Source organism: Onychostoma macrolepis, chromosome 19, assembly GCF_012432095.1.
Source record: "Onychostoma macrolepis isolate SWU-2019 chromosome 19, ASM1243209v1, whole genome shotgun sequence".
NCBI lineage: Eukaryota > Metazoa > Chordata > Actinopteri > Cypriniformes > Cyprinidae > Onychostoma > Onychostoma macrolepis.
In genome coordinates, this window is record NC_081173.1 from 19,572,114 (window position 1) to 19,599,460 (window position 27,347).

A 27,347-nucleotide genomic window follows, 5' to 3' on the forward strand; every position below is an offset into this window, starting at 1 on the left:
TGCAGTTGCATTACTCAGAGATCCCTGCAGTGAATCCCTATGCTAAGAAAATGTGTTGAGAATAATTAGTGAAATTTGTTAAAGCAAGAATCACTTTTATGGTTGTACATTTTCCCCTCTAACTAAATGCTACATTTTGGCATATAATGCCTCGTATCTTGTAGCTTGAAAAGTCCTAGTGGGTATGATTTTAACTTACTAGCAGCAACCAATCAAACCCCTTAGCAAAACACTTGTGACCACCCAGATCACCTTATCAACTGCTTAGCTGCTGTAAACCACTGCAACACCTTAGCAGCTTGATGCCTTTTCAACAACACACTAGTGGCAACGTTTGCTCAGACATGACTTGCATGTTCTTCTGAAATTATGTAACACCACACTTAGTGATGTGCTTACAGTATGTACATATGCCTTGAAATGTGCTTTTAGCTTCATTTACACAGTCTTCTGATCGTACATGCACACGTTGCTCTGTTAGCTGGTCCTGCCCGGGAGAGTGCAGATGTGATGAAAAATTCAGGGCTGTTCTGTGGGTTGTGCAAGCTTAGAGTTGAAAATACTGTTAAATACTGCAGCAGTCACAAAAGGCAGCGATTTAAAACACTACCTGGCTCCTTTCTTGCCCCAAAAGCCTAAGACTGTGTGTGTGTATATTCAAGCTATCAGTCTATCAGTATTGCTAACCCAGCCCCAGAGTCTGTTACAAGTTGGTCCGTCCAATTTCTAGCGATTTCTGGAGTCTTCTCGGTAGAAAGTTTTATTCCAGGTTGGTTTATGTGTGAAAGACTGGAGAATTGAGAACACCAGCTTGTTTTTTTATTTACTTTTTATTTTTTGGAGCGATTGAGTGGTAGCAGGCTTGGCCGAGTGGACTTCCTCCTGTTTTAGGTCTGGACTCGCATGTGTGAAGACTCTGCTTAGTGCAACGCCACTTTTTGACATTCCAAACTTGTCTGAGCTGTCGTGTTCAAATGCTTCCCATCTGCGGGCCGGGCTGCTTGAAAACTAGCAGTGGAGCATTTGCATTTTAATTTGCATTCAATCACCACTGTGTGAGTGTGTTTACGTGCGTGTTTGCATTTATGGTGTCTTCTGAAAATTGCCTAGTGTTTTTCCGTTTTCCTTCTTTTTTTTTATTTTTTATTATAGAGGCACTACGAACCTTAAATTTCAATCTGTCCATTCAGGGTGAATGTAGATGAGGCTCCCACTATCTTTTTTTCACTTGCAGTCTGTATCTTTCTTTTTCCTTTCCATACACAGATTTCATTAGCGATGTGATATGAACCAGGGCTCTTGGACAGCAGTTCAGCAGAATTCAGTATTTTTTTTTTTATTTCTAATGCTGCCTCACGCACGTTCACCCACTCACGCTAACAAATTTAACATGATGTTTTCCTTGATTGCTAACACACAAAATATGATTCTGTTGGTCCAAAGTCCCAAACCATTATTTCAGTTCTCAAAACAGACAAACATTCAGAAGACACTTTTTCTTCTTCTTTTTTACACTCAGAAGGCACACAGTGTCTATATGAAGCACAGGTTAAACCATTTTGAAAGCTCAATGCAATGTTAATTTATTTGTCAATGTTTTGGTGTACTTTATCATATAGATTGAGTAGCAAAATTGTTCACAAGTCAAAAGATGACTAATTGTTTATTTGTCCAACAATTATTTTTAAGCCAAAGTTCAGTTTTGATGGTAGAGAAAAGGTTTTGGACTGAAGTGTTGGAATGGTTGTGGTTTGTAGAGATTGCTGTGTAGCTTCGAGTTTCTAGAAAACTGTATGTGTTTAGCCTTTGAGGAAAAACTGTCAACAGGGAAGGTAGTTGCAGTGTCCACTTTACGCATGGCTTAGTTTATGTAGTTATGTAATTTCTCTCTTTCTCTCTCCAGTCTGCAGTATCACCTGTACTCTGTGTCATCCTGCCCTCTCTCTTTGACTTTCATTCTCTTTATTCAGCTCCGTGTTCATAGGGTACCAGTAGTAAGGAGCTGTTGGTTTTCAGGGCTTCTAAATGATTGGCAGTAGAGAAATGGAGAGAGAGAGACCCTCTCCCTGTGCTTTGATTAAACTCCCTGAGATCTGTCCATTAGTGGATGGGCCTCTTCAGAGGATGTGTGGGCTGGTAGATATTGGGGTGCCACAGGAACCAGGGTTAGGACCTTTTCCTTTTCACATTATGTGATGCCTGTCACATTTTTAATTTCAGCCTCCTAAATGGTTTCGCCTTCCTCTTTCCTTACAACCTGAAATTTAAATGTGTGCAATCTTTCCATTCCTCCACACTAAATATGAAGATGGAAATCCCATATGACTCTCTCCTTGGCTAAATTACTCATCAAAAGCATAGTCTTTTAACAGCGTTGAGCATTGAAAGGGTATCTTAGATCATATTTCCTATGCCATCATTGATTAATGTTTTCTTCAAGGTAAACAAGTTTGGCAGATCATTTCCTTGCCACAGGAAAATGCATTCATTGGTTTAAACCATTTATGGAACATTATTGGTCAAAAAGCTCTTATTTGATCTAGTGATGAACCACAATGGACTTCTGCCCACGTTTGTACATTCCATATGTGCCTCAGGTGGTTTTGATTGGAAGCACTTGCTTCAATGAGCTTGAAATTGATGCAAGGTCTTCCAGAGATGACCTTTTCCTTGCTAAAGGCAAAGGTCAATGCAACACATCTGGGAAAGTCAATGAACTTTGACCTGATATAGGCTAAAAAATCAAACAGGCATTTTGAGAGCAAGCTTTGGTTAAATGGTTCATTTGATTTGATTAACATGAAGATTCATCAGCACTTACATGATGTGGTTCACAAAGGCTGCATCCAAAATCACATACTTCTTTTGGATAAGTCTTTTCGAAAAAGTATGTTCTATATAGTATGAATGTGTGTAGTATAAGATGTACTACATTTGTCAAGTTGTCATTGCCATGTTACCTACCAGCATGAACCATTCGCAAATCTTCTTCCGTAGCCTCATGGGATAGTAAAGTGTTCATTGGATTTAGATTGGATCTTGTCAGAAGTGCTTCTTGCTGTACTACTGTAGTAAACTTTCCACTCTTCATCTAGACAATGAACTCTTGTGCTGATTTACTGTAAGAATCCCAAACATGTTTTAGCCACATGTGAGTAAAAGTATTGTCATTTGATATTTTGGCTTCAGCACCCAAGTTTTTGATAGGTCGGTATGACTGACAAAAGTTTAGTCATACACAAAGAGATCTTTAGTCATGCGGAGGTGTGATTCACTCCATGACGATTCCATCTGTTCTTCCATTTCTAAGAAAACACAGAGTGCACAGAGGCCACAATCCAGAATAAGACTTGTCTTTTTAATGGCCTTACTATGAACACGGGGACAGTGGCTAGATCAACAGGCCTGTGGAAAGAAGCAATAAGAGCCATCTAATTAAATCCAAACAAGCTGAAGGGAGCCATTCTGCACCTGATTTACATAATTAGTGGATTTTTCCCCCCTTTTTTTGAAACAAGGCATTTGTGGATTAATATGCTCAAATTATCTACCTCACAGATAAGTAAATAAACAATCATGGAATAAATGAATCGAGACAATGTGAGACAGCTGAGCAATGAGATCTGACAGTTGTACAAATGATAACGAAAAGCATCGACTTCAGATGGAAGAAGAGAAAGATAAGCAGCATCTATTATGAGACCTTGGATTTATACTTTTATAGGATGTTGCTTGAAATTTCTGGTATATTCCTAACTATATTTAAATCTTTTTTTATTTTTTATTTTTTTTTTTTTACTTTGTGTTTTTATTTTGTATTAGCCTATATTACGATAAGTAGAGAGTCTGTTCCCATCAGAGATTAAAGGGACCCTGCAGCGCAGACGTCATTGCGACTGATATATTCCCCCGTCATCTATCCACTGAGCACACTTCGGTGAGGACAAGCTTTCTGTCCCGCCTGCCATCCATTCATCCCTCCATCTTTCCGCAGTTTAACAGGCACAGACCTGTTATTCTAACTTATCGACTCGCCTGGCCGTATTCTTTTACAAGCCGCCCGGTTGTGCTGCCTATTGATTGATCAGCTGTCGAGAGTATGGATTTCTGCGGTTCCGTGATGTGCCGTATTGATGGATGGCTGGTCGGGCTCCGTTCTCTCTCGACCCCAGACCTTTCCGTCTCTCTCTATCTGTCTCTCAGACACACACCTTTGACTTGCCTTCATTCATCAACAGGATGGGGATCAATGTCTATAGTAATAATGGAAAGACGGAGGGGGTTGGGGAGAGTTAGAGAGTTTGGACTGATGATATGATATGATGAGAGGGGTTGGATGGATGTGATTTGAGTGTTAATTTGGAAGAGTTTGGTTTGGAGTTGTTCTCTTATTTCATTCATTTCTTTTTCACAGGCTACACACTTTACATTTTCAAATTTTTTGGGGTTAGTAAGATTTTTAATTGTTTTGGAATGAAGTATCTTATGCTCACCGAGGCTGCATTAACTAGATACAGTAAAAACAGTACTATTATGAAATATTACAATTTAAATTAATTATTTTCTATTTTAATAGGCCTATATTTTAAAATGTAATTTATTCCTGTGATGGATAAGCTGAATTTTTAGCAGCCATTACTCCAGACTTCCATGTCACATGATCCTTCAGAAATGATTCTACTATGCTGATTTGCTGCGCAAGAAACATTTCTTATCAATGTTGAAAACAGATGTGTTGCTTAATGTTTGTTTTGTTTGAAACCATGATTTTATTCTTTGAATGGTAAGTTCAAAGAAAGCATTTGTTTGAAATGGAAATATTTTGTAACAGTGTCACTTTTGTTCAATTGAATGCATTATTACAAAATTAGACACTATTTGTTATGTTTTAAATTAAAGTGTATCATAATGGTTTTCAAAACATGACTGTGTTGTATTTTTAGGGGCCAAGCACCGAAGGTGTGTAGGCACCTATTGTGTCCGTTGGCATTCTTATTCTTCTGTTTCTTCTTCCGCCATTGCGTCTATAGCAGCCCATAGAACCGATTGCGGGAAAGTTGTAAAATTTGGCACACTGATAGAGGACAGTCTCAATACTAACCACAGCAAGTTTGGAGTCTCTAACTCAAACTCTCTAGCGCCACCACTTGTCCAAAGTTTCACTCATGTTTATGCTAATAACTTTTTTAAGTTAAAAGGAAAATTCTTTTTTCCTCTGAATCCTTGGCTCAAGTCGAGTTGAATGCATTCCAAAATTTAAAAATAGCAAGGTTTAGTTTTTTCGCTATTTTTAATTGTTCGTAAAACCTACTTTTTCGAACTCGTCCTAGACGGTTTGTCCGATTTTCACCAAAATTGGCTCAGCTCAACTACAGACCATGCTGGCAAAAAGTTTTGGAATTCAAGTCGATTAGTCAAACCGTTCTCAAATAACGCGTGAACGAATTCTATGAAAAGCACACAAAAATGGATCTGAGGCGATATCTCCACAACGGTTTGGCGTATTGAGACCAAACTTGGTGAGTGTTATAACAAGCATGACCTGAGACTACCTGCAGTGTTTCGGCACGGTGCCCCCTAGTGGTCAGGAGATATGAAAAATGGCTATTTTTGCTTATAACTTCTCAGTGGTTTGGCCCAAAATCACAAAACTCTTTAGATTCGGTCACCAACACGATGCCCTGAAGGAGCCTGAGAAGTTTTGAGCCAGTGCCACCTAGTGGTAAAATCAAATATTCACATGCCTATAACTTTGGGTGTGGTCGACTTATTTTCACGGGATGCTCCATGCTATGCTTAGCTCCTCATTTTGCTGATATTTAGCTTAGAATTTTTCTTTATGCATTTAAGTTTACACTAATTTATCAGTGTGTGTTTCTACTATTTAAATGACAAGCAGTTGTAGTATCTCTGTGTATGCTCATGTCCCAGTGTAAGGGAAAGTAACTAATTTTAGACTGTCAGTCAAGATTAACATCAGTGACTATGCTTGGTTTGATGACATAAAGCATTCTGAACATAAGCCCACCCCTCAAACTGCCATGGGTGGGAGTGTGTGGATGTGTGGACAGCAAAGGAAAATTTAATCCACATCCTCATATTATCTTCAATGACGCCTCTGTAATCCGACATTTAGTGTGTTAGAGAGGAGGAGGAGAAGATACAAGGGCAGGTGAAGTCGTCGTCTTTGAGGATGAATGAATGAGACAGGTGGGAGTGCTGGAGAGAGGAACGGCCCTCCTCCTGTCAGGGGCGTGAAAGGGAGGTGATGTGGTAATGTGGCGAGAATCAGAGTCTAATTTGATCTAAAGTGGATTCCTAAATTGAGAGCGGGGGAAAAAAGTCTTTCCCTCTCTCTCTTCCACTTACGTAACCACTCTTCCACATTTTTGACTCTGTTGCTTATTAACAACGACAGAGAGAGAGAGAGAGAGAAGGAGATTTAGGGATGGGGGAGGAGTTGTTCCCTTACACTGTCCTCCTTTCCTTTCCTAAATTCTTGGTTGGAACAGAACCTAGAAAATCAGGAGACACTCAAATACTGTAAATGTTATTTAAAATTTGCAATGGCATTATAAACTAGCAATCAAAAGTTTGGGCTCGGTATAATTTTTAAATCGTTTTTGAAAAGTATTTTCAAAATACTGCATTTATATGATCAAAAATATAGTAAAATGATCGAAATGCAGTGAAACAGTAATTTTTTTTAAAACATTATTTAAAATAATAATTATAAATGACTCCTTTTATGTTTTACTGTGATGGCAAAGCTGAATGTGTCGTATAATCTTTTAGAAATCATTAATATGCTGATTTGGTGCTCAGAAATCTGTATATTATGTTATCAATATTAACAACACAGTTGCGCTACTTAATATTTTTGTGGAAACCATGTTACTTTTTCTTTTAGGATTGTTTTGATGAACATATAGTTCAAAAGAACAGCGTTTAACTGAAATGGAGATCTTTTGTAAAATTATAAACCTGTTTACTGTCATTTTTAATCAATGCATGCTTGCCTCTTAAAAGTACTAAATAAAAATCTGTTACACTTTATTTTAAGGTGTCTTTGTTACAGTGTAAATATACATTTAAGTAATGAGTAATATTAATTGACTACATGTACTTGCTGTATGGTTAGGGATAGGAATACTTGGGTTACTAGGATGTAATTATGTATAATTAATTGTTACAAGTACTTACCATTATAATAACGTGTAAATGGGACACCTTAAAATAAAGTGTTACCAAAAAATCGTATCGGCCCCAAACTTTTGAAGAGCAGTGTATATTTAAGAGTGTTGGCATTTCTTTATAACTCAATTATTTTCTTTATAAATTGCTTTTCAATACACTTTTTTTATAACTATTTTGATGCAGCTCTCATCTTTATCATTAACTTTGAGCGAAAGTTTACTTCTGTCCAGTAAGTTCTCCATAATCTCATGTTACAGTGATCTCAAACAGCACAGTAAACCGTTCTGATGCAAACCCCAACTGAATTAAGCCCTCTTGACTTCATAAGAGGAAAATCCTGACCAACATGGACAGGAACACAAAGGGCGAGAGAGGGAGATGCCAAACAGTGGCTATAGCTACAGAAATCCTAACTGCTGTGGCATAGTCGGCACAAGCATCCTGTTTTGCTCACAAACAAGCAGCTCTCATCTGAATAAAACATTCTTTTGCTCTACTTGGCCAGATGAAATGGCGGTACCAGCAACGATACGGCTTCAATTATTGAGGTGTGTCTGAAAGCTCCACTAAAACTGTCCTCTCACTCAGAAAAGAGCTCCGGTTAACACAGAGGGCCCACCATGACATTTAAAAAAACACAGCAATCAGCACAAAGGTTAAGTGGGACAAGAGGTTGAGAAACAAGTGTGTGTGTGTGTGTGTGTGGTTCTGAGAACTTGTGGATGCTCAAGGGTTGTGCATGTGTGCTTTCTTATTATTGGTAGTAGTCAACCGCCTAACATCCACTCAAAACTCAATATTTCTTCAGAAGATGTAAAATTCTAGTTGTACAACATTTTTGCTAGTAGAACATTTCTGTCACTTTGAATGTGCATTAGTCAGAGCTGTCTGTTGTCTCTTTGATGCTTTCTAATCATTTTGACTTGGCTCACATCTCATAACTCGTTATGTAAGCACATGCTCTGGCTGACAGCACTCTCCACTCTGGGAGTTGGTCACATGACCTGCCTGCTCTCAGCCTAACCCTTATTGGCGACTGCTGTCTTCATTCGTGACATGTATTTTAAAATGAGGAATTATGGATTTGTGATGAACCTGGCTGTATAGGCAATTTTGCTTGGGATAGCACTAAAAAAAGTCTGTGTAAATGCATATTTTGTAGTATATAAAAAATAAGGCTTAAATATAATGGTAAAATAAATTTTAAATTGTAGGGTAAATGTATGCATGCTTCTCACCAGTCATTAAACTCTATTTCACCATTTTATACTATATATAGCATTTTTATACTCGTACTATAAAAGTTTGGGATTGATAAGATTTTTATGTGTATTTTTGAAAGATGCTCATCAAGGCTGCATTTATTTATTCTAAAATACAGTAAAAATGTTACATTTTGTACAACTTAAAAAAAAAAAAAGTTTTCTATTTGAATATATTTTAAAATGTAATTTATTTTTGTGACGTCAAAGCTGAATTTTTAGCACTCATTACTTCAGTCTTCAGTGTCACATGATCCTTCCAAAATCATTGTAAAATGCTGATTTGCTGCTCAAGAAACTTCTTATTATGATTTAATGTGGAAATCAGTTGTGCTGCTTAATGTTTTTGTAGAAACAGTGATACATTTATTTAGGATTCCTGATGAATGGAAAGCTCAAAAGAGCAGCTTTTATTTGCAATGGAAATATTCTACTGACCCCAAACTTTAACTTGTTTTATGTTTGAAGAAATTTTTTTTTTAAATTTAGTTACATTTTCTCAATTCACTCGCTATTGCCAGATGTGGCAGAATTTTTGATTCCTCATATGCCATCTCTCATACATCTTCTGATGCTTCCCCAGCCCTCCTCATATACTGTACACAAGTAAAAATATGCCTTTACTTGCTTAATTCCAAATCATCTTCACAGAACATGAAGCAAAGCAGCTTTCAAAACTGTGCATGTCAGTCTTAAGTCATTCCATGACCATTTAATGACCGCAAATCACTTGTTAAGCACATTAACTTATTTCTCTTCACTCTGACAGCTCAAAGGATCTCGTGGGTAGATGATGACGTTACGAGCGAGCCAAGCTTCAGCATTTAGGGAGACTGAATCAATAGGAAGCTGTCACTCACATCTCTGTCAGCACATGGACTTGCCATAACCGGACCCCACACGGTCACAGCCCATGACTCAAGCCATTCTCACTGACCAACCGCTGAAAATCTCTTGCACCTCGACTTCCGCTCAACCCTCCTTTCCTGAAAACAGCGTTTCATTTATGACTGCCTCCAAGCCTTGCGATGTCAAGATAACGTAAGAGCCAAGCAAGTCGGTTTTAGGAAGGATGTCGTGTTGTGTTTTTAAAAGCGGGCGTTCGCCACCGTGACCCATTTCGAAACGATGCCAAGCTGATCAGAAAGAAGAGCGAGAATGACTGCGAGGTCCTCGTGAATACGCCTCCTCCTGTGCGGAAACCCAGGCAAACAGCTGTTATTATGATTCAGTGGCTTGTGCGCGTACGTGCGAACGTTTCCATAGAACCCTAGAGAAAAGCGAGCGCTCTTTAGACCCCAATGGCAAAGCTGAAAGTTTAATGAGGTCATAAAGGTCTGTGTGGGGCTTCAACTTAATGCGCTTTGCCATTCGGTTGGCTTTAACGACCACTAGCGCACGCATGGACAGAGAGAGTCCATTTAAGTTTGTGTGAGTGTGAGAGTGTGTGTGTGTGTGTGCTTATTAGAGGGATAATGTTTGGCCGATGAGTGTCCCACAGGTCTCTGGACTCTGATTGGTGCATTCTGAGCCTGCGCGTGCTTTATGTATATATGCAGATAAGCTGCATGGAAGCGAGTTTAACAACATGTGGTTAATCCCCTCTATTGAATTTTATGGTTCTCATATTATAATTCTTTCGCTGGGATTTACATAAGTGTGTTGGGTTTGACAGGGAGATTAGTGCCCTTGTGACATAAGCACAATCTTCAGTCAGTCCTCTTTCTGTCGAGTCTTTGTTTGTGACCTCTCTTCAGAGGTTAATTTGGGTTTTTGGGGATGAGGGAATAATTCTGCTCCCAGGTTCTGCTAATGTCTTGAGGGAAGAATAGTGCTTAATGTAATGAAGGTTATTTGGGGTGAGTACATTCGCTAAATAGAGACAGAATGTGTGTATTGTTGGAATCAAAAGCCCCGGAATGACGTTCTGGATCACTTCGGCTTGATGTAATGGAATAGTTCGTTAAAATTAAAACTTTGTCATTTACTCACATTCATGTCATTCCAAACCTGTTTTAGTGAATTTCTTCTGTAGAACATAAAATGAAACGTTTAGCAGAATGTCCAAGCTACTCTTTTTTTTTTTTTTTTTTTTTTTTTTTTCTTTTTTTTTTTTTTTTGTATAGTGAGTTGGGGACTATGACTGTCAAAAAAAAAAAAAAAATCTATTGCATCATTTCAAATTATTTGGAATATAGCGCTTGAGTTTTATGACACTTTTATGCTGCTTTTGCGTTTTTTTGGATGCTTGAAAGATCCATTAATAGCACGGACGAGAGTGACTTTAAAGCTGTGATGATCTTCCATATTGTTATATACATCAGAGTGAAACAGATTAATGAAAGAGAAAAATATGTAGGATGGAGATTTGGATCCGTCGGTTGGATGGAGGCAGATCTGAATGTGAGCTCAATTGTAAGAAGAGGGCAGCATACAAAATTATAAGAGAAATCTTGTATACATCAAAATCTTCACTGGAAGATTGAGTTATGACATTTTGATTTAAAAAGTTACTAGCTCTCTTTAAAAACAAACAAACAAACAAAAAACAAAAAAAATAGAACATATGCATGGATAAATCGTTCACAAAAAGATCAATCACTTGCATTTAGAAAACAGATTTTATTAAGAGCACATTTTAAAATCTATCCATTTTTGTTCCACAAAAGAAAGACAAATGGGTTTGGAATGACATGAGGCAAGTAAATGATTTTTAATTTTTGGGTGAATAATTCCTCCTTGTTTTCATATTTTTTGCTGTTTTTCTGTCTCTTTAGTCTGACCTCACTCACTGTGTCTCTCTCACTGCATTGTGTAGTATAACTTAGTCTGGTACAGTCTCTCTTTCTGCTTTTCTGTGTGACTCTTGAAGGTTAGATCAGTAGGGGGCCCGTGTCAGCAGAAATCAAATGGCATCTTGTCCCCTAAAAGTGGAGAGACCAAGCAACAGCTGTTCTGAGGGTGAAAAAACCCCCCCACTCAAACCAACTGAAGCAAAGTCAGAACACTGTGAAATTTATGTCTGTTTACCACAGAAAACCTTGGGAACATAAAATACTCACCTCTCAGTACTTTTTCAGATTTTTTTTATTTGTATTTTTTCCCCTTGGCAGTAACTGCAAATCTACAAGGCTAAAAAATGCTCTAAGTCATGCTGTAAGATACAAGTGCTCTCGCGGCAGAAGTGCACAGCTCCTCTGAAGGAGCCTTCTGCAGCTCATCTGGCTTTTTGTGAAGTGGCATTCAGACTAGAGTTGTGATGTCAGAGGCGTGTGCGTGTGTGAGTACAGAGTCTGCTTCAGTGGTGGCATTTTGCTGGGCTCACGTGACTGTGTGTTTGACAGCAGAGAGCTAAGCAAAGAGAAACAAACATTTTGGTAGCAATAAATAATGAATAATTCAGCTTCTGGTAACCCACCATGTTTGGCAAAATGAGGGCAGGTATGTGGCAGAATGTGGGCCCTTTAAAACACTAACTAGGCAAACATATACTTCCATTCAAAAGTTTGTAGTCAAACTTATATGCTGTGTAATATACTATATAATATATAAATATACACTGTATAAAATGGCTGTAAAAATACAGGGAATTGTCTACAGTAATGTACTGTTCTATGTAAATACAGTTAAATACTGTAAATGGTGATAAAATATTAACAGCAAATTACTGTTCAGTCTTAAAGGTATAATACAGTATTTATTTTTTTTAGTCTAGTCAGACGTGTGATGTTGTTGCTTGAGCCTGCTCATAACTCATCTGAGCAAACCCACGACACATCAACTCCCATCAACACTCAAGAGGTGTGCACTCATGCAGGTTTAAAATGACTGATCTACAATATTTTATTAATGAGAGAAAGAATAAGAAGCAGAATTAAAGACAATTATTGTGAGCTGCCAGCATCGAAATGGACGACGCATTCACCGGCTTGCTTTTCTACTCGCCGGCTAAGGTAATTGCGATTTTTATCAAAGTCAGTTTAGCCTGTGATATTATTTACACACTGTTATATCTTTTAATTGAATGAAGTTACCAATAACAGTTCGATTGTTTTATTTTCATATCCAGTTAACCATAAACAAATCAGCTAACTAAGTTAGCAAGCTTGTTCATTCGAGTTTAACATTTTGTTATTTTGCAATCTAATCAAATGTCCGTGGTATATGTGATCATCCATTGAATTTTTTTTGTAAAATCTGTGTGACTGGGCTTTATTTTACCATTTGTTGTGCGGTTTATTGAAATGTGAATTAAAGTTATGCTAACAGTTATAATTATACCATAATTATTTTATTATTCTGTCAGAGAGAACCTTAAAGATTGTCTGTGTTGGTCTAGTTAGATTATTTTGCTGTTACGGTGTGTAGGCTGATACCTATATTTCATAATGTTTCTGAACATTAACTATTATTGTTGTCTGCATCAGTTGCTGGTGACGAAGTCACAATTGGAGGTTGGATGATCAGTATTGAAAGCCAGCTACGGTCTTCAACTTACAAAACCAAGAGAAAGCTACAAGGACATTGGAGTTTATTCAAAGGTAAATATTGTTTTATTTTATTTATTTTATTTTTTTTTTTTTGCTCCTCTTCCCAGCTTTGTTCAGAAATAGTCGTTCTCTCTTTTTACCTCCCACCCCTCCTCTCTCCTTATTATTTCTCTCAAACACAGTAGGACCCCTGTTACTTTACTTTACTTATCTTTACTTGCCATGCCTAACAACCCATATTTCTCTATTATTACATTTTAGGCACTTCATTGGTGTGAACCACGAGAGAGAAACAAAGGCCAGCCAAGGGACGGTGGTGTCGATGAAGACAGGGCAAGGTTTTATAAAAACCTCATGAACTTTGAGTGGGACAGTATTTAGTAAGGTTAAGTCAGATGTTCTGCAACCAGAAGTCATAGCATTTTGTTGTTCAGTCCAGTCTCACTGGTGAAGTGGAAACAGTGTCATTAATAATGATCTAATAAAAGCCTAATGTTTTAAAGCCATCTGTTGTCCGAGCAATTTGTGTTCAAGTAATTTTGAATCATTAGCTTCTAGCAGTGGTACAATGTTAAGATCACATTCTACAGTACTTTAATACATTTTACAGTAATAAAGAGCTTATGAATTTACAGTTGGAATACTAAAATAACAGTGTAATGACAGTATTATACTGTAAAGCTTATATTTTCTATGGCACTGTACTGTAATATTTTTTACAGTAATAAACTGTTGTTGCAGATTACAGTAGGTACACTGTAAAATGACAGCATATGCTGGTGAATCTAGCTGCCAGTAGTTTACTGTAATTTAACAGTGAAATGTTTACAGTGTATGTTTGACTAGTTAATGCACCCACATACTGTACTTTTCATAATTTTGCAGAGTAATATTATAGTATTAGTGGTTTTCGATCATTTTAATATGAATAATTATTAATAAATTTAAGTAATAATATCTAATATATTAAAGAATGAGTTACATTTTAAAATCTATTAGAATAGAAAGCAAATTTTTAAATTTGGAATAATATTTCACAATATTACCATTTTACTGTATTTTTGATCAAGTAAATACTGCATTGGTGAGAATTCTTCTTGAAAGAGACTTCTTTCAAAAATGTAAAAAATTGCAGACCACAAACTTTTGTAGTTCACTTGAATTGTTCACAGAATATTGTATATTTATGGTTGAAGCTATAGAGAACATATGCAACTTCTGCAGTGAACCCTTGCTTCTCCATAATTAAAAAAAAATTATGATTATTTCTAAATAGAATTAGTGGACAAATAGTCCCACCCCAAACACACACCATTGGTGACCTATAAGTTGACATGTTCGACTGCTTAAACAAACCACAGCATCACAGAGCCATAGTGTTTATACTCTTTGCAAATGTATTTGTCTTTGCACATTACTCTGGAAAAAAATACTTTAGCATCAAAAAAAGACATGTTTGCCCTTATAAACCTTCTTGTTTTGTGCAGATTTAGGCAGTGTGTTTTAGGAATGAAAGGCAGTAGTGCTGAACTGGCCCTACAGTCATGTCGCTGTCCAAGGTGCTTATACTGTGTTTCTGAGTACTGGGTGTTGTCTGTGGTTCTGAATTATTGGCTTCATCCTGACGAGCCTTATCCAAGGTGCTGATTTAGAGCCCAGGCTCTATTTGTTTCAAGGGCATCTTTTTAAAGTGTTTCAGCTTGCCCGAGTTAGTTTACACAGTCTTGTACTTGTCCGAATTGCTGAATAACAACATTCAAGGGTTCACTGCTCATTTTAATTTAGTTTATAAGCAGAGTTTCACATTAGGGCTCTGTAATTGTAGAAATGCTGCAGAAATGACAAATGCCAACATGAATTTGCTTCACAGGCCTCTTGGGCTATATTGCATCATGGTGGTGTTGTAAAACATTTATTTTCTCTTTAGAAAATTAATGTTTAAATGTTAAACCAGCACATTGTACCACAGACCTTATTCTCTGGCTGAAATCTGTCAAGATTCTTGTGCTTTGCAAAGCTGTCCAGCATTATCACTTCATTTCGCTAAGTGCAGCTCTGCAGGTCTGTCAGTCCCCATTTGAGCTCTAATGCTCCTCTGATGCAGTCACCCTCCAGATCAACAGCCTGTCCTCTGGGACTGTGTGTTCATTATTATTGAACACTAGTATCAGCTCTGTGTTCTGACACTGAGAAAGAAAATGCACAACATATAATTGCGATTTAGTGATTCTGATACCTAATCAGTTCTTATATTGTTTCTCTCTTGATTTGTTTTTTCCTACAGTTGTCTTGCTGAATTCTAAGGAGTCCCAGGCAGAGCTGGGTTGGACCTCATATCCTTCTAATGGGGTAAGACCTTCATGATTATTCATTAGATCATCGTAGATGTAGACTATACCATTAAAACCATCATATAGTTCATTGTGAGGCTGAAACAATAAATGATAAAATTGATAACAATTGAAAATGAAAATAATTAACAACAAAGTGATTATGGAAAACATCCACCAGTCATGTCACTTTACAGTAGTGAGTAACACTTTTGAAACTTTCTATGAAACGCATATGAAACATAGCAGATGTCACAGTGTAAGCTTCTGCGGGAAGTAAATGCAAAACCAAGCAGAGTACTTTTATATCAAGAGCTTTAAACAAATTAATAAACAACGTTTGATGCGGGTCGCTGTTTAATGTGTTATAGACGTGTTTCCTCAGCGCATTCCCCACTTACTTTTTATCTTTATTCTTGTATTCCATTTTGCATAATGCTGAAGAAGTTGAGTGTAATAGTTTTTTTAGGATGGTTTTTTTTTTTTTTTTACGAGGTTGTATTGTCTAATAGATTTTTATGTGTTAGGCTTGTATTTTATTTCTGAGTATATTCTTGTCTATTGTCTGTGTACTGAAGGATGTAATAAAGTTGTTGTGTTCTAGCCATTGTGTTTCTACAAAAATGACCGGACAGTGTGAATGTGAGCACCATGAGTCCGAGACAAATTTCCCTGCAGGGACAATAAAGTATCCTGTATTGAACTGAATTGAATTGAACAAACAGATGGAGCGCAATATAATGGGACCACAGTAATAACTTTTTTTTTCTTTTTTTTAAATAAAATACAAAATAAAATAAAGTAAGATGGGATTTTTTTTAATCCAATTAATCAAGACTGGTTAATTGTTTATCAAAATAATTTTTAGTTTCATCCCTTGTTCATTGCCTGCATACTAATTTTGCATTTGTAATATGTAAATTGTGTAAGTATGTTTAATAAAACTGTTTTTAATAAGAGTTCCCTGAGTCCCAATCCTAATTTAAATAAATAAATACATTTGAATTTGCTAGTAATAACCCAGACTCAGTATAATCTGTTTATTCAGAAAGCTGTTCCATTTGTTTAAAAAAAAAGAATAAAACATATAAATACTATAGATAGGTAAATAGATAAATAACAGAACCAGATTAATTTTATGACATTAATGGTTCATGAATATCTCTAATCCTTCACCAATGTGGATGGAATACCACACTAAATTCTAAAATACTCGCCTATTTCTCAGCACATAAAATTCAGATGCTTCTGTTGGGACACAACGGCTGTAAACCAGTATAATCCAGACCTGTGGTCTGGTTCTGTTTAATGAATTGATCTAAACGATGAAGCCATTGATCTAAAACTGCTCACATTCTGACTGAATCATTCAAAGTGTTTACTGAATTAACATCTGACTCATTCACTGAATTGCAAGTCATTGGTTTCAGTCATATCTGACTTGAGATTCACAATCTAGTGTTAATGTGTTATGATGTACTTGAGATTTGTTAGACATACATCAATGTAGTTGCTGTTCAATGGGATTTTGGGCTAAACCCTTATAGCAAATTAGCTCAAAAGGGAAATGTATATAAATAATTATGATTAATTACAATTATTTATATCAGCTGCAAGTAGTAACTAGCAGAATTAAATTGCCATCAACTAATCTGTTTGTCCAGCGAACATTCAGTGTAAGTTCATATCAACTCTAAGAAAGGATATTTCCGTGGCCACAGAAAATACTTTCCTATTAATGCATTAGAGCATGTAGCAAGGGTCAAAATCATAAAGGGACAATAATTTGCAAGGCAGAACCAGAAACTCATGTAATTTGTGCACAAAACCTTTATTAACTAAACGCTAACACACATAACTAATCTAAACAAACAAACGAATAAACATACTCTCATGCGTACGTACAAAGCTAAAGTGGATGGATGAAGCCATTAGAGAAACCAGAGAATGCAGTTATGGAAAGAGTCAGTTAACCACCGGAGTAAAACCATCAGCGCCGTTTATAATGGGGCCTATAGCTTATACTAAACCTCTGTTTAGTTTAGTTAAATGTACGATACTTGCATTGCCTTGGTAGTTGAACGAGTGTCCGGATGCAGTCTCGAATGAAAATCTTGATGGTTTCAAGGTTTTGGACTCGCCATCACATTCTTCCGGGTTGAACAGTGATGAATTCCAAAGATGTCCTGACTCGATGGTGATTGGGAGTTTCTTCCCAGGCAGAAAGTGAAAAAAAGAGCTAAGAAAGAGATCTGCTGAGATCCGAGGATATTTGGTTGAATGGAAAGTCAAGGCCACAAGGCCTGGCGCAAAAACTTAAGGGTTGCTGAGAAGCTCACATCCTCCTCATCCTCTTGGGATCTAAAAGAACTGCAGACTGGCAGGTGGGTCACTGATGTGAGCGCTTTATCTGCTATAGAAGTCACTCCTTTCGGATGTCAAAGAGCCAATGGTGTCTTGAACTTTTGAAGGGAAAGTTTACGACTCTTTGTCTCCAAGCATGGTAATTTGCAAATGTAACTGGATCGGAAGTTGATATACAAACTAGTAAAGATTCTGAGAACACTAATATGTTGCATATGTATCAACATATAATATGAATGAATGAAGCATTTATATAGTGTATTATTATATTATTGTGTATTGCTATACACCCAAAGCGCTTTACAATCATATGGGGGGTCTCTTCTCAACCACCATCAGTGTGCAGCATCCACTTGGATGATGGGACGGCAGCCACAGCACAACCGCGCCAGTGCGCTCCCCACACACCAGCTACAGGTGGAGAGGAGAGAGAGTGATAGAGCCAATCAAGTGGATGGGGATTATTAGGAGGCCATGATTGACAAGGGCCAGTGGAGGCAATTTTGGCCAGGACACCAGGGTTACACCCCTACACTTTACGTTGAGCGTCATGGGATTTTTAATGACCACAGAGAGTCAGGACCTCGGTTTAACGTCTCATCCGAAAGACAGATATACACTCTCAATTAGATCATCCGAAGACGAATTGATAGAGACCAAACATGGTATAAGTGAGGTGATATTAACTAGTGATCTATCATAAGCATGCATAAAACAGTATACAATACACATATACAAGAACAGTAATAATATACACAATGACCTGTAGGATATGTGTGTTCATTCAAAGAAAGGCTTTTCTATGAATTAATTAGAGAAGAGTCCATTATTATGGCATAATGTCTTTCCTAAGGTTCAAAGATGGTGAGAGGGAGAACTCTCAACATGCCATTAATAATAAAGTTTATCTGGTCTGGCTGAAGTGTCCTGGTTGTCATGGTAACCGGGGGCTTGGAGTCATTCACAGACATACTGGCACCCATGTATGTATTGGGTGAGGGGTCTGTGATTATTTGTTAATCTAATGACTAATTGATTTGTTAAATCTAATGAAAAATTGTGTCTGATTGGTTCAAATGCTACACCCTATACCCAATTTCTTTCTCCATCTCTCACCTCCCCCGCATCTTTACCTTTTACCGGTCTATTTCTTGTTTCTTTTCTGTGTCTCGATTCCCCAACTGTATTACTTGCTCATCCCTGCTGTAATCCCAGTATGGACTGCTTTGCCCTCACCAGATAAACCCCATTTGTCTCTTTCTGTGTCCTATCTCCCGTCTTACATCTTCTTCTCTCTTTCTCAATGCTAAACCACGTGCTAAAGATTACATGCATAGCTTGATTCATAGCTGAGATGAGCAGTAAGCCTTACAGAGGACGGCTCAGCTCAGGACGGACACGTTCCGTCGTTCGTAACGTTATCTGTGAGGAAAAACGACTGCGTGCTGGGGACTCACTACAAGCTGTTATTTGTTTAGCTTGTTAATTCTGGACCTGACAGCGATTAAATCCTCCGTCTCCTGCTCCCAGACGTTGCCAACCACAGCTGCGTGGACGTACATGCATACATGCTATGCAGGTTTGATCTCTCTGTGGTTTTCAACAGTATGCGTTGAAATTCACTGCCACTCATAGTCGTATCTGTGGAGAGACTCTGCCAAACTCAGATGCGGATTCAAACTGCTCAATTCCCTCAGAAACGAAGGATCTTCATTACACTGCAATTAATTGTGAAAACACTGTGAGAGTGTTCGTCTTCAGAGGCTCATTATAATCTCTCTACAAGACAATGAGCTTGTTTGTGGTGCTGATTGAAGATGCTTTAGTCTTAATATATTCTGTGTTTGATATACTGTAGCTGATTTGGCATTAAGCTTTATAAACTGTACGCACTATAAGTATAAATGCCAACATGATGCTCTTATTGACATATAGACAATGATGTGTACATGTTTACTCCTTGAAAAAATTAGGCCTATACAGTATATCCGCAATAAGTTACTAATTTACATCTCTGTGTATATAAATATCCCCCCAAAATGTCCACTTTCTAGGCATTTAATGTACCACATGTAGCATTTGAAAATGTATTTATTTATTTATTTTTTCAGTAATGTTAATAGATAAAAGGCCATGATTTTTAAAGCACAGTCAAAAAGATGGTACATTACACCAATGCTAATAGGTATTTTATTTTATTTTGTGTTAAGAGGTAAATGGCAAAACAAGCTGTCTAGATCTACAGTCCATGATTCTTATTCAAACATTTCTTAATTTGAAACCTTTTTTCTCTCTCTCTTTTCTCATTTCAGTGGGAGGAAATCAGTGGTGTCGATGAGAAATACAAGCCCATTCGCACATATCAAGTATGCAACGTGATGGAGCCCAGTCAGAACAACTGGCTCCAGACAGGTTGGATATGGCGGCAGGGCGGCCAGCGCATCTTCATCGAGCTGCAGTTCACCCTGCGAGACTGCAACAGCATCCCAGGGGTGTCCGGTAGCTGTAAGGAGACCTTCAACCTCCTCTATGCCGAGTCCGACTGGGACCTGGGCCGCGTCACCCGCGAAGACCGCTACAGCAAAATTGACACCATTGCGGCGGATGAAAGTTTCACGCAGGGTGATTTGGGAGAACGTAAGATGAAACTTAACACTGAAGTCCGTGAGATAGGACATCTCAACCGTAAAGGATTCCACCTGGCCTTCCAGGATGTGGGTGCGTGCGTGGCGCTGGTTTCCGTGAGAGTGTACTACAAACGCTGTTTGTCAACGGTGCAGAATTTAGCAGTGTTCCCGGATACGGTAGCTGAAGCTGCCTTCTCGACTCTGGTGGAGGTGAGAGGGTCGTGCGTGAATAACTCTGAGGTGGACACGGACAGTCCTCCTAGAATGCATTGCAGTGCTGAAGGGGAGTGGCTGGTGCCCATCGGGAAATGCAGCTGCAGCGCTGGGTATGAGGAGGGACACAGCAGCTGTGAGGGTAAGAAACACTCTTCTAAGAGAAGCACAAAAGTTTAAAACGCATTATGGTTTGAGCTTTACACACAACGACCTTGGTGAAATCAAAGCTGTCCTTGTAGTCTCATAATGATTTATGCAGGTTATCAGTGTTTTGTTTTGTTTTGCCAGATGATGAAAGGTTTGGTCTGTTTATTAAAGTAATGGTTCATGCAAAATTGCAAATTGTCATGAGTTACTCACCCTTATTTTTACACCTGCATGACTGACTTAATGTATCAACGACCTTACTAATTATTAATAAGCAGCAAATTAGGAGTTTGAGGCAAAAGTCGTAGTTAATGGTTTAATTGTGAGAATTGGACCTTAAAATAAAGTGTGACTGAAATTTTTGTAAAAATGTGTTTATCTTGTCCATGTTTGTACAATTAATATGGACTGAGACATTTAATCTTTAAAAACTGCTAAAATATCATAAAATAGTGATCAATATGAATTGTTCACTATATTCTGAGTCCTGATAAAAATGAACTATTCATAAATATTCTTACCATCTAGTGAGCTGTTAACCATTGCAACGGCATCAATGAATAAGTAAGCAAAACCAGATTGGTCTCATTTAGAGAGAATTTTTCTGACCATATGATTGGATTCACTAATTAACTAATGGGACCATTTTTATGAGTCAGACCTTTGAAATGAGTCAATGTTAGTTAATGTATTGTATGTTTAGATCAGTTTAGTTTTTTGTTTTTTATAAAGCACATTTAAAAACAAGTTTTGTTCAAATGTTGAAGCCCAAGTGCTGTACAGGTAGTATAAAACAGAATTAAGAACTAGACATTTAATGATGCTGCTGGACAAATGATATAATGTATGTACTAAACTAAGATTAACAAATGCTGAAGAAGGTTTTTTTTTTTTTTCTTGTTAGTGCATGTAAACTAATGTAGTAAATCAAACCTCAAGAGAAATCTTACTGTAAATTAAAATATATTGTATAGTGTTACCAAAAAGTTAGTTAATTTTGGTCTTTACACAAGTCTATAATATGGCAACAGAAGACTTTAACATCTCTTTTTTTTTTTTTGACAGCCTCAGTCATCATTCATTTTCATTATATTGAAAAAAAGCAGCCACGATATTCTTCAAAAATCTTTTGCTTTTAATTTAAGAATGATATTTCTTTAGAACATCATAAGGGTGAGTAAATGATGACAAATTTCATTTTCATTTTATTTAAAACCCAACTTTTTTTCAAATGTGGAGGATTTAGTCAGATTGCATTTTTAGCTGTGTGACATGACTGTTTTAGAAGCTCCCAGCTGTTTAGTTGCTTTGACGTGGGTCAGCGACACTAACAGTCATCCGTTCGGTTTCACTTCAAGGGTCAGAAATACGTCAGCACTGACTGAGAGTATCATGCTCTCTGAGCTTTCTGTCTGTCAGTGTTTGGGTGGTGGAATCTCTCCTCCCACTACAGCTGTATGTCATTTGACCAATGCGTCACTGCGTTATCAACAGCCGCTACATGGTGTGTGTGTGTGTGTGTGTGTGTGTTTGTCAGTGTGATATTTCACAGTCCATCTTGAAGAATTGTGTGATGTAGTGTGGGAGTTGTAGTCAGTTCACACGTACAGCAGCAGGCTGTTATAACAGACCCTGCATTGTGTCTTTATTTTGTTATTGTTGTCAATGAATCATAAATCACTAAGAGGCATGTGATACGTGGGCGAAGTAAACTTACAGACAAATACATATTGGGCAAATTTAAAGAATTGCTGTAGTTTGTAAACCTGAAGCTCTTTAATGATAAATGCATATGTTTGAAAGATGTGATACATAAACTTGTGCATACCCATAATTCTGGTTTCATTTATTTATTTGTTTGTTTGTCTATTGTTTTGTTCATTTAATATGAAATTGCCAAGTTTTGGATAGGCTCCTTTTAAAAATATATAATTTATTTATAAATGTATTTATAATCCAGTTTTATGATCGAATAGAATAGAAATGTATATATAATAATAATAATAATAATAATAACAATTATAATTATGATAATTATTATTATTTATATTATTATTAATAATAATATAAATGTATAATATAATACAATATTATATTATATAATATGATATGATACAATATTATACAATACAGTATTTACAATGGTCAGTTTTTGAAATATAAAAATTTATATTTTAAAAAATATACTGTTAATTTTATAATATAATATAATGGAATGTAACAATGTAACGTGATATAATATAATATAACATAATGGGCCAGTTTTACTAAACAGGGCAAATTAGCGCGAGAGCTAATTTTTGCGGATGATTTACTAACACGCAAATTAAAGAACACAGACGCAACATCTCATTTACATACTGACCAATGCAATATATATACCAAGTGCAGCGCAAATTAGCGTAGTCGCGAATAAACAATAAAGAAATAAATAAGCCACAATACATTGAAAAGAACCGGAGGCCAAAAAATGAAGGGTTGCAACAGTTTTGCTAGACATGGTATGGCGTGACTCCTAGATGAGGGTTTCAAGTCGTCTTTTATTTCCTGAAGAAAATTAAAAATAATATGGCTTGGCAAACGATATGTTCGGATATGTTCTTTCCAAATAAATTAATACGTGTGGCAAAATCCTCTCCCTTCTACCACGCACTCTCTCATCTCTGTGGTGCCTCCTCCTAGCAACAAATTGCAGCTATTTCAAGCGCAAAATAGTTTAAGACATTGTTTTTTTGGGCTTTAAATAATGGCGCAAATGCCAGTAATTTGACGAGTACAAACGTTAGTAAATCACGTTGCGTGATTCATTTGAATACTGTCCTCCCATATTTTTTTTGTCGAAAAGGGAAACCCCTACAAATGCATATTCAATAAGGTCAGGCGCAAAAATGACTGTGTCCACGCCTTTTCAGCGCTAATTTGTCACTGTGCGGTTTTAGTAAAACCTGACAGTACTATTTTAACGCCAAAAGACAGTTTGTGCTGGAGCAAGCTGTTAGTAAAACTGGCCCCATATATGGTTTTTGGAGCTCATAAAAACCTGTTAAAAATAATATGTTGTTGTTGTGGTGGTTTTATACCGTGGTATATATCTAATTACCATGGTTTTCGTGTGTGAAACCAACTTTGTACCATGATATTTTTGGTATGTAATTGCTATAGTACATGGATTATTGAGAACCGTATATATTTCAAAATCCCATTGTATTGCCATCTAATGACATTTTTTTGGGTGGAGACTGAAAGTGGAATGTGTCCATGTTTAGCATTTACTGTATGTTGTTTGGATGAATGAATGATGCATTTATATAGCGTTTTATTGTGTATTGCCGTACACCCAAAGCGCTTTACAATCACGTGGGGGGGTCTCTCCTCAACCACCACCAGTGTGCAGCATCCACTTGGATGTTGTTTGTCTGAATGCATGTTGTCTCTCAATTTCTCTCTCTGTGCTTATGTCAGTCTTCGCTGTCATCTCAGCTCTGTGATTAGTCCTGTAACCCCAGATGATCTTTTACAGACTCGGTCACACTCACCGTGGGTGAGACGGACTATCAAACCCCACACATGACGCTCGCCATCTCTCACTCGCCCCTCGCTAACACTTCTTCTTAATTCTCCTCAGTGTGAGCTGATACATATGTCCAAACACAGCCTGTCCCTAACTTCCTGTTTCACCTCATGTGTGTCACAGTACACTATTCACACATAGCCACATGACAGTTTGCTAATCAACACTCACAGAAATATGCAAATATGCCAGGGTCAAGGCAAGGCAGCACTATATTCAATCCCTCACACTGCTTCTTAATTTTCTACGTGCTTCGGCTCTAATTAATTCAGCTCCAACCTTTTAATACACAGAAGCCATTCAGACTTTTTAAAATTAACTTTAAAGTCAAAAAATGTAACTTATTTATTTTTCTTATTTTTTTAAAGAATGTTCTGGGCTGAAATCAAGTTCAGTTTCTTTTTTTTTATGTTTAGTAAGTAGTCAACTAGTCTTTCACCTAAGAAGGGAGTTTCTTTTAGACTCCCTTTATCTTTTTGAGTGTTTAGCTGTGCCCACATACTCTTTGTTTGAAAATGTGAGTGTGTGATGCTTCAGATGTTTTAGTCATGATGAGCTGTATGTGTGAATGGTGTTACTACATCAGAAAAAAGGCTTGTCATAACTCTCAAAAGAGAGGATGATTCAAAGGCCAGCGATGAACAGGATTTCACACCACACAATTAATGACACTGGAAGACAAAAACCAACAGCCAATCAGAGAGCGGGCAGAAGCTGAGGAATGTGTGAAGGGACAGATTGGATGAGACCCTAGAGAGATAGATGGAGAGGAAGATGGTAAACGGAGCATGAAAAACACAAAATCTTGTATTTATTACATGTGCTCTGACTAGGATTGTGATGATAGCCAAATTTCAGTATTGGGTACCAAAACAAGTTACAACCCGAATTCCGGAAATGTTGGGACATTTTTTTTTTTAATTTGAATAAAATGAATACTAAAAGACTTTCGAATCACATGAGCCAATATTTTATTCACAATAGAACATGGAGAACATAAGAAATTGTACACTTTTATCCACTTAATGAGCTCATTTCAAATTTGATGCCTGCTACAGGTCTCAAAAAAGTTGGCACGAGGGCAACAAAGGGCTGAAAAAGCAAGAAAGTTTGAAAAGATTCAGCTGGGAGAACATCTAGCAACTAATTAAGTTAATTGACATCAGGTCTGTAACATGATTAGCTATAAAAGGGATGGCTTAGAGAGGCAGAGTCTCTCATAAACAACGTTCCTCAATGTCAAATTGCAAAGGCTTTGCAAATCTCATCATCTACAGTGCATAACATCATCAAAAGTTTCAGACAAACTGAAGAAATCTCTGTACGTAAGGGACAAGTTCGAAGACCTTTGTGTGATGCCTGTGGTCTTCGGGCCCTGTGCAAAACCACATACTGCAGCTATTACAACAGCATGGCTTCGTAGTAAAGGAGTCCGGGTGCTGAACTGGCTTGCCTGCAGTCCAGATCTTTCACCTATAGAGAACATTTGGCGCATCATTAAATGAAAAATACGTCAAAGACGATCCACGAACTCTTCAGCAGCTGGAAACCTATATCAGGCAAGAATGAGACCAAGTTCCAACACCAAAACTCCAGAAACTCATAACCTCGATGCCCAGACATCTTCACAGTGTTTTGAAAAGAAGAGGAGATGCTACACCATGGTAAACATGCCCAGTCCCAACTATTTTGAAATGAGCTCATTTTGTGCATAAAATTGTAAAATTTATGTTTAAATATTTATGTTATCTAAGTTCTATTGTAAATAAAATATTGGCTCATGTGATTTGAAAGTCTTTTAGTTTTCATTTTATTCAAATTTAAAAAACGTCCCAACATTTCCAGAATTCGGGTTGTAATTTGCACAAAGCTTGATGCTAGTTTCGATTCTATAGGAAAAACAAACATGCTATTGAACATGCTGCTTTTTATTTTATTTTACTTTTTTAGTATTAGCAAATTAAATTTAAACAATTTAATGTTGCCCTCTAGAATATTTCAATTAACTATTTATTCAGGTTTTTCCAAGTAATTAAATAATCATCAAAGTCAATGAAACATAAGAGCAGTGAGTTGGCAATATTGTTACATTATTGTTACATATTATTGTTTAATATTTTATTTTATGTTGTTTAATTAATTTTTTCATTTAAATGTTTTATTTGTATATTTATTCTATTTTATTTTATTTGTGTATTTATTTATTTTTGTGTATTAATTTTTATTTTGTTTTGTTTTGCGCTTTGCTTTGCTTTGTTTTGTTTTGCTGTTTTTGCTTTGTTTTGTTTAATTTTGTTTTGTGCTAACACACTGAAATAGTGCTCATGCAGGTGATGCCAGTTTGAGTCTGACTTGCAACACTTCCTGATCCTTTCCCCCTCTCTTCGTTATTTTCCTGTCTCTCTCTGTCAATAAAAGTTGTGAAAAATATACAGAATAACACAAAATATTCATTCATTCAAAGAAGAATAATGAAGCAGAAGTACAGTGGAGGGATAGAGGGAGAAAGGCATGAAGTATAGATGAGGTGGACTGAAGGATTGAGGGATGACGGGAAGGAGAGCCGGTGAATTTGAAGATTGCAGCGGTGTCACTCGGTGTGAGCTCAGGTCTCAGCTGAATGCTAATGAGATGGATGTGCGGGGCAGACTCGCCGCTCTCTCAGGAGCTCTGAGCTATTGATCAGCTCTAATGCTTCACTAAACTGTTCAAGCACACTGTGGATTTGTCTGCTCGCTGTGTGCTGTGGGTCGGCACTTTTGGAAGCCTGTACGTGTGTGTGTGTGTGAGAGGGAGAAAGTGATGTTAATGAGTGAAGAATGAACGGCGATTCTGAAGAGTGTGAGTATGATTTATGTGTTCGCGTCAGTGTGTGTGTGTGCAAGAGCGAGTGTGTTTTAACTAAATGGCTCGATAGTATTGACCCAGGCCATGAGTAGCTGTTGATTGTGTCTAGAGAGGTTGCACTTGACAGGACTCTCTCTGTGTGTGTGTGTGTGTGTGTGTGTGTGTGAGGCCATGAGCCTTGAAGCATCACATTTAATTATTTGCAGGCCGCTGTGGGCCTGTGTTCTGTCTGAAAATGCAGGAAAGGATTTAGGGGTTACTGGAGCGGTATTTCTGATTTATGTTCAGTCAGTGAT

The 27,347-nt window shown here is 37.2% G+C and overlaps 1 protein-coding gene across 5 annotated transcripts in view; it reads left to right on the forward strand.

The window, feature by feature from the left end:
• Positions 1-27,347, forward strand: part of LOC131525577 (ephrin type-A receptor 7-like) — a 138,544-nt gene that overhangs the window by 11,728 nt on the left and 99,469 nt on the right. For all 5 annotated transcript variants that reach the window (XR_009267258.1, XM_058753387.1, XM_058753388.1 and 2 more), the window contains exons 2-3: positions 15,234-15,298; positions 19,956-20,625. Coding sequence is in view for 4 of the 5 variants with exons in the window: in XM_058753387.1 (XP_058609370.1) it covers positions 15,234-15,298; positions 19,956-20,625 (735 nt within the window). In the remaining variant the exon portion in view is untranslated. The remainder of the gene's footprint in view (positions 1-15,233; positions 15,299-19,955; positions 20,626-27,347) is intronic.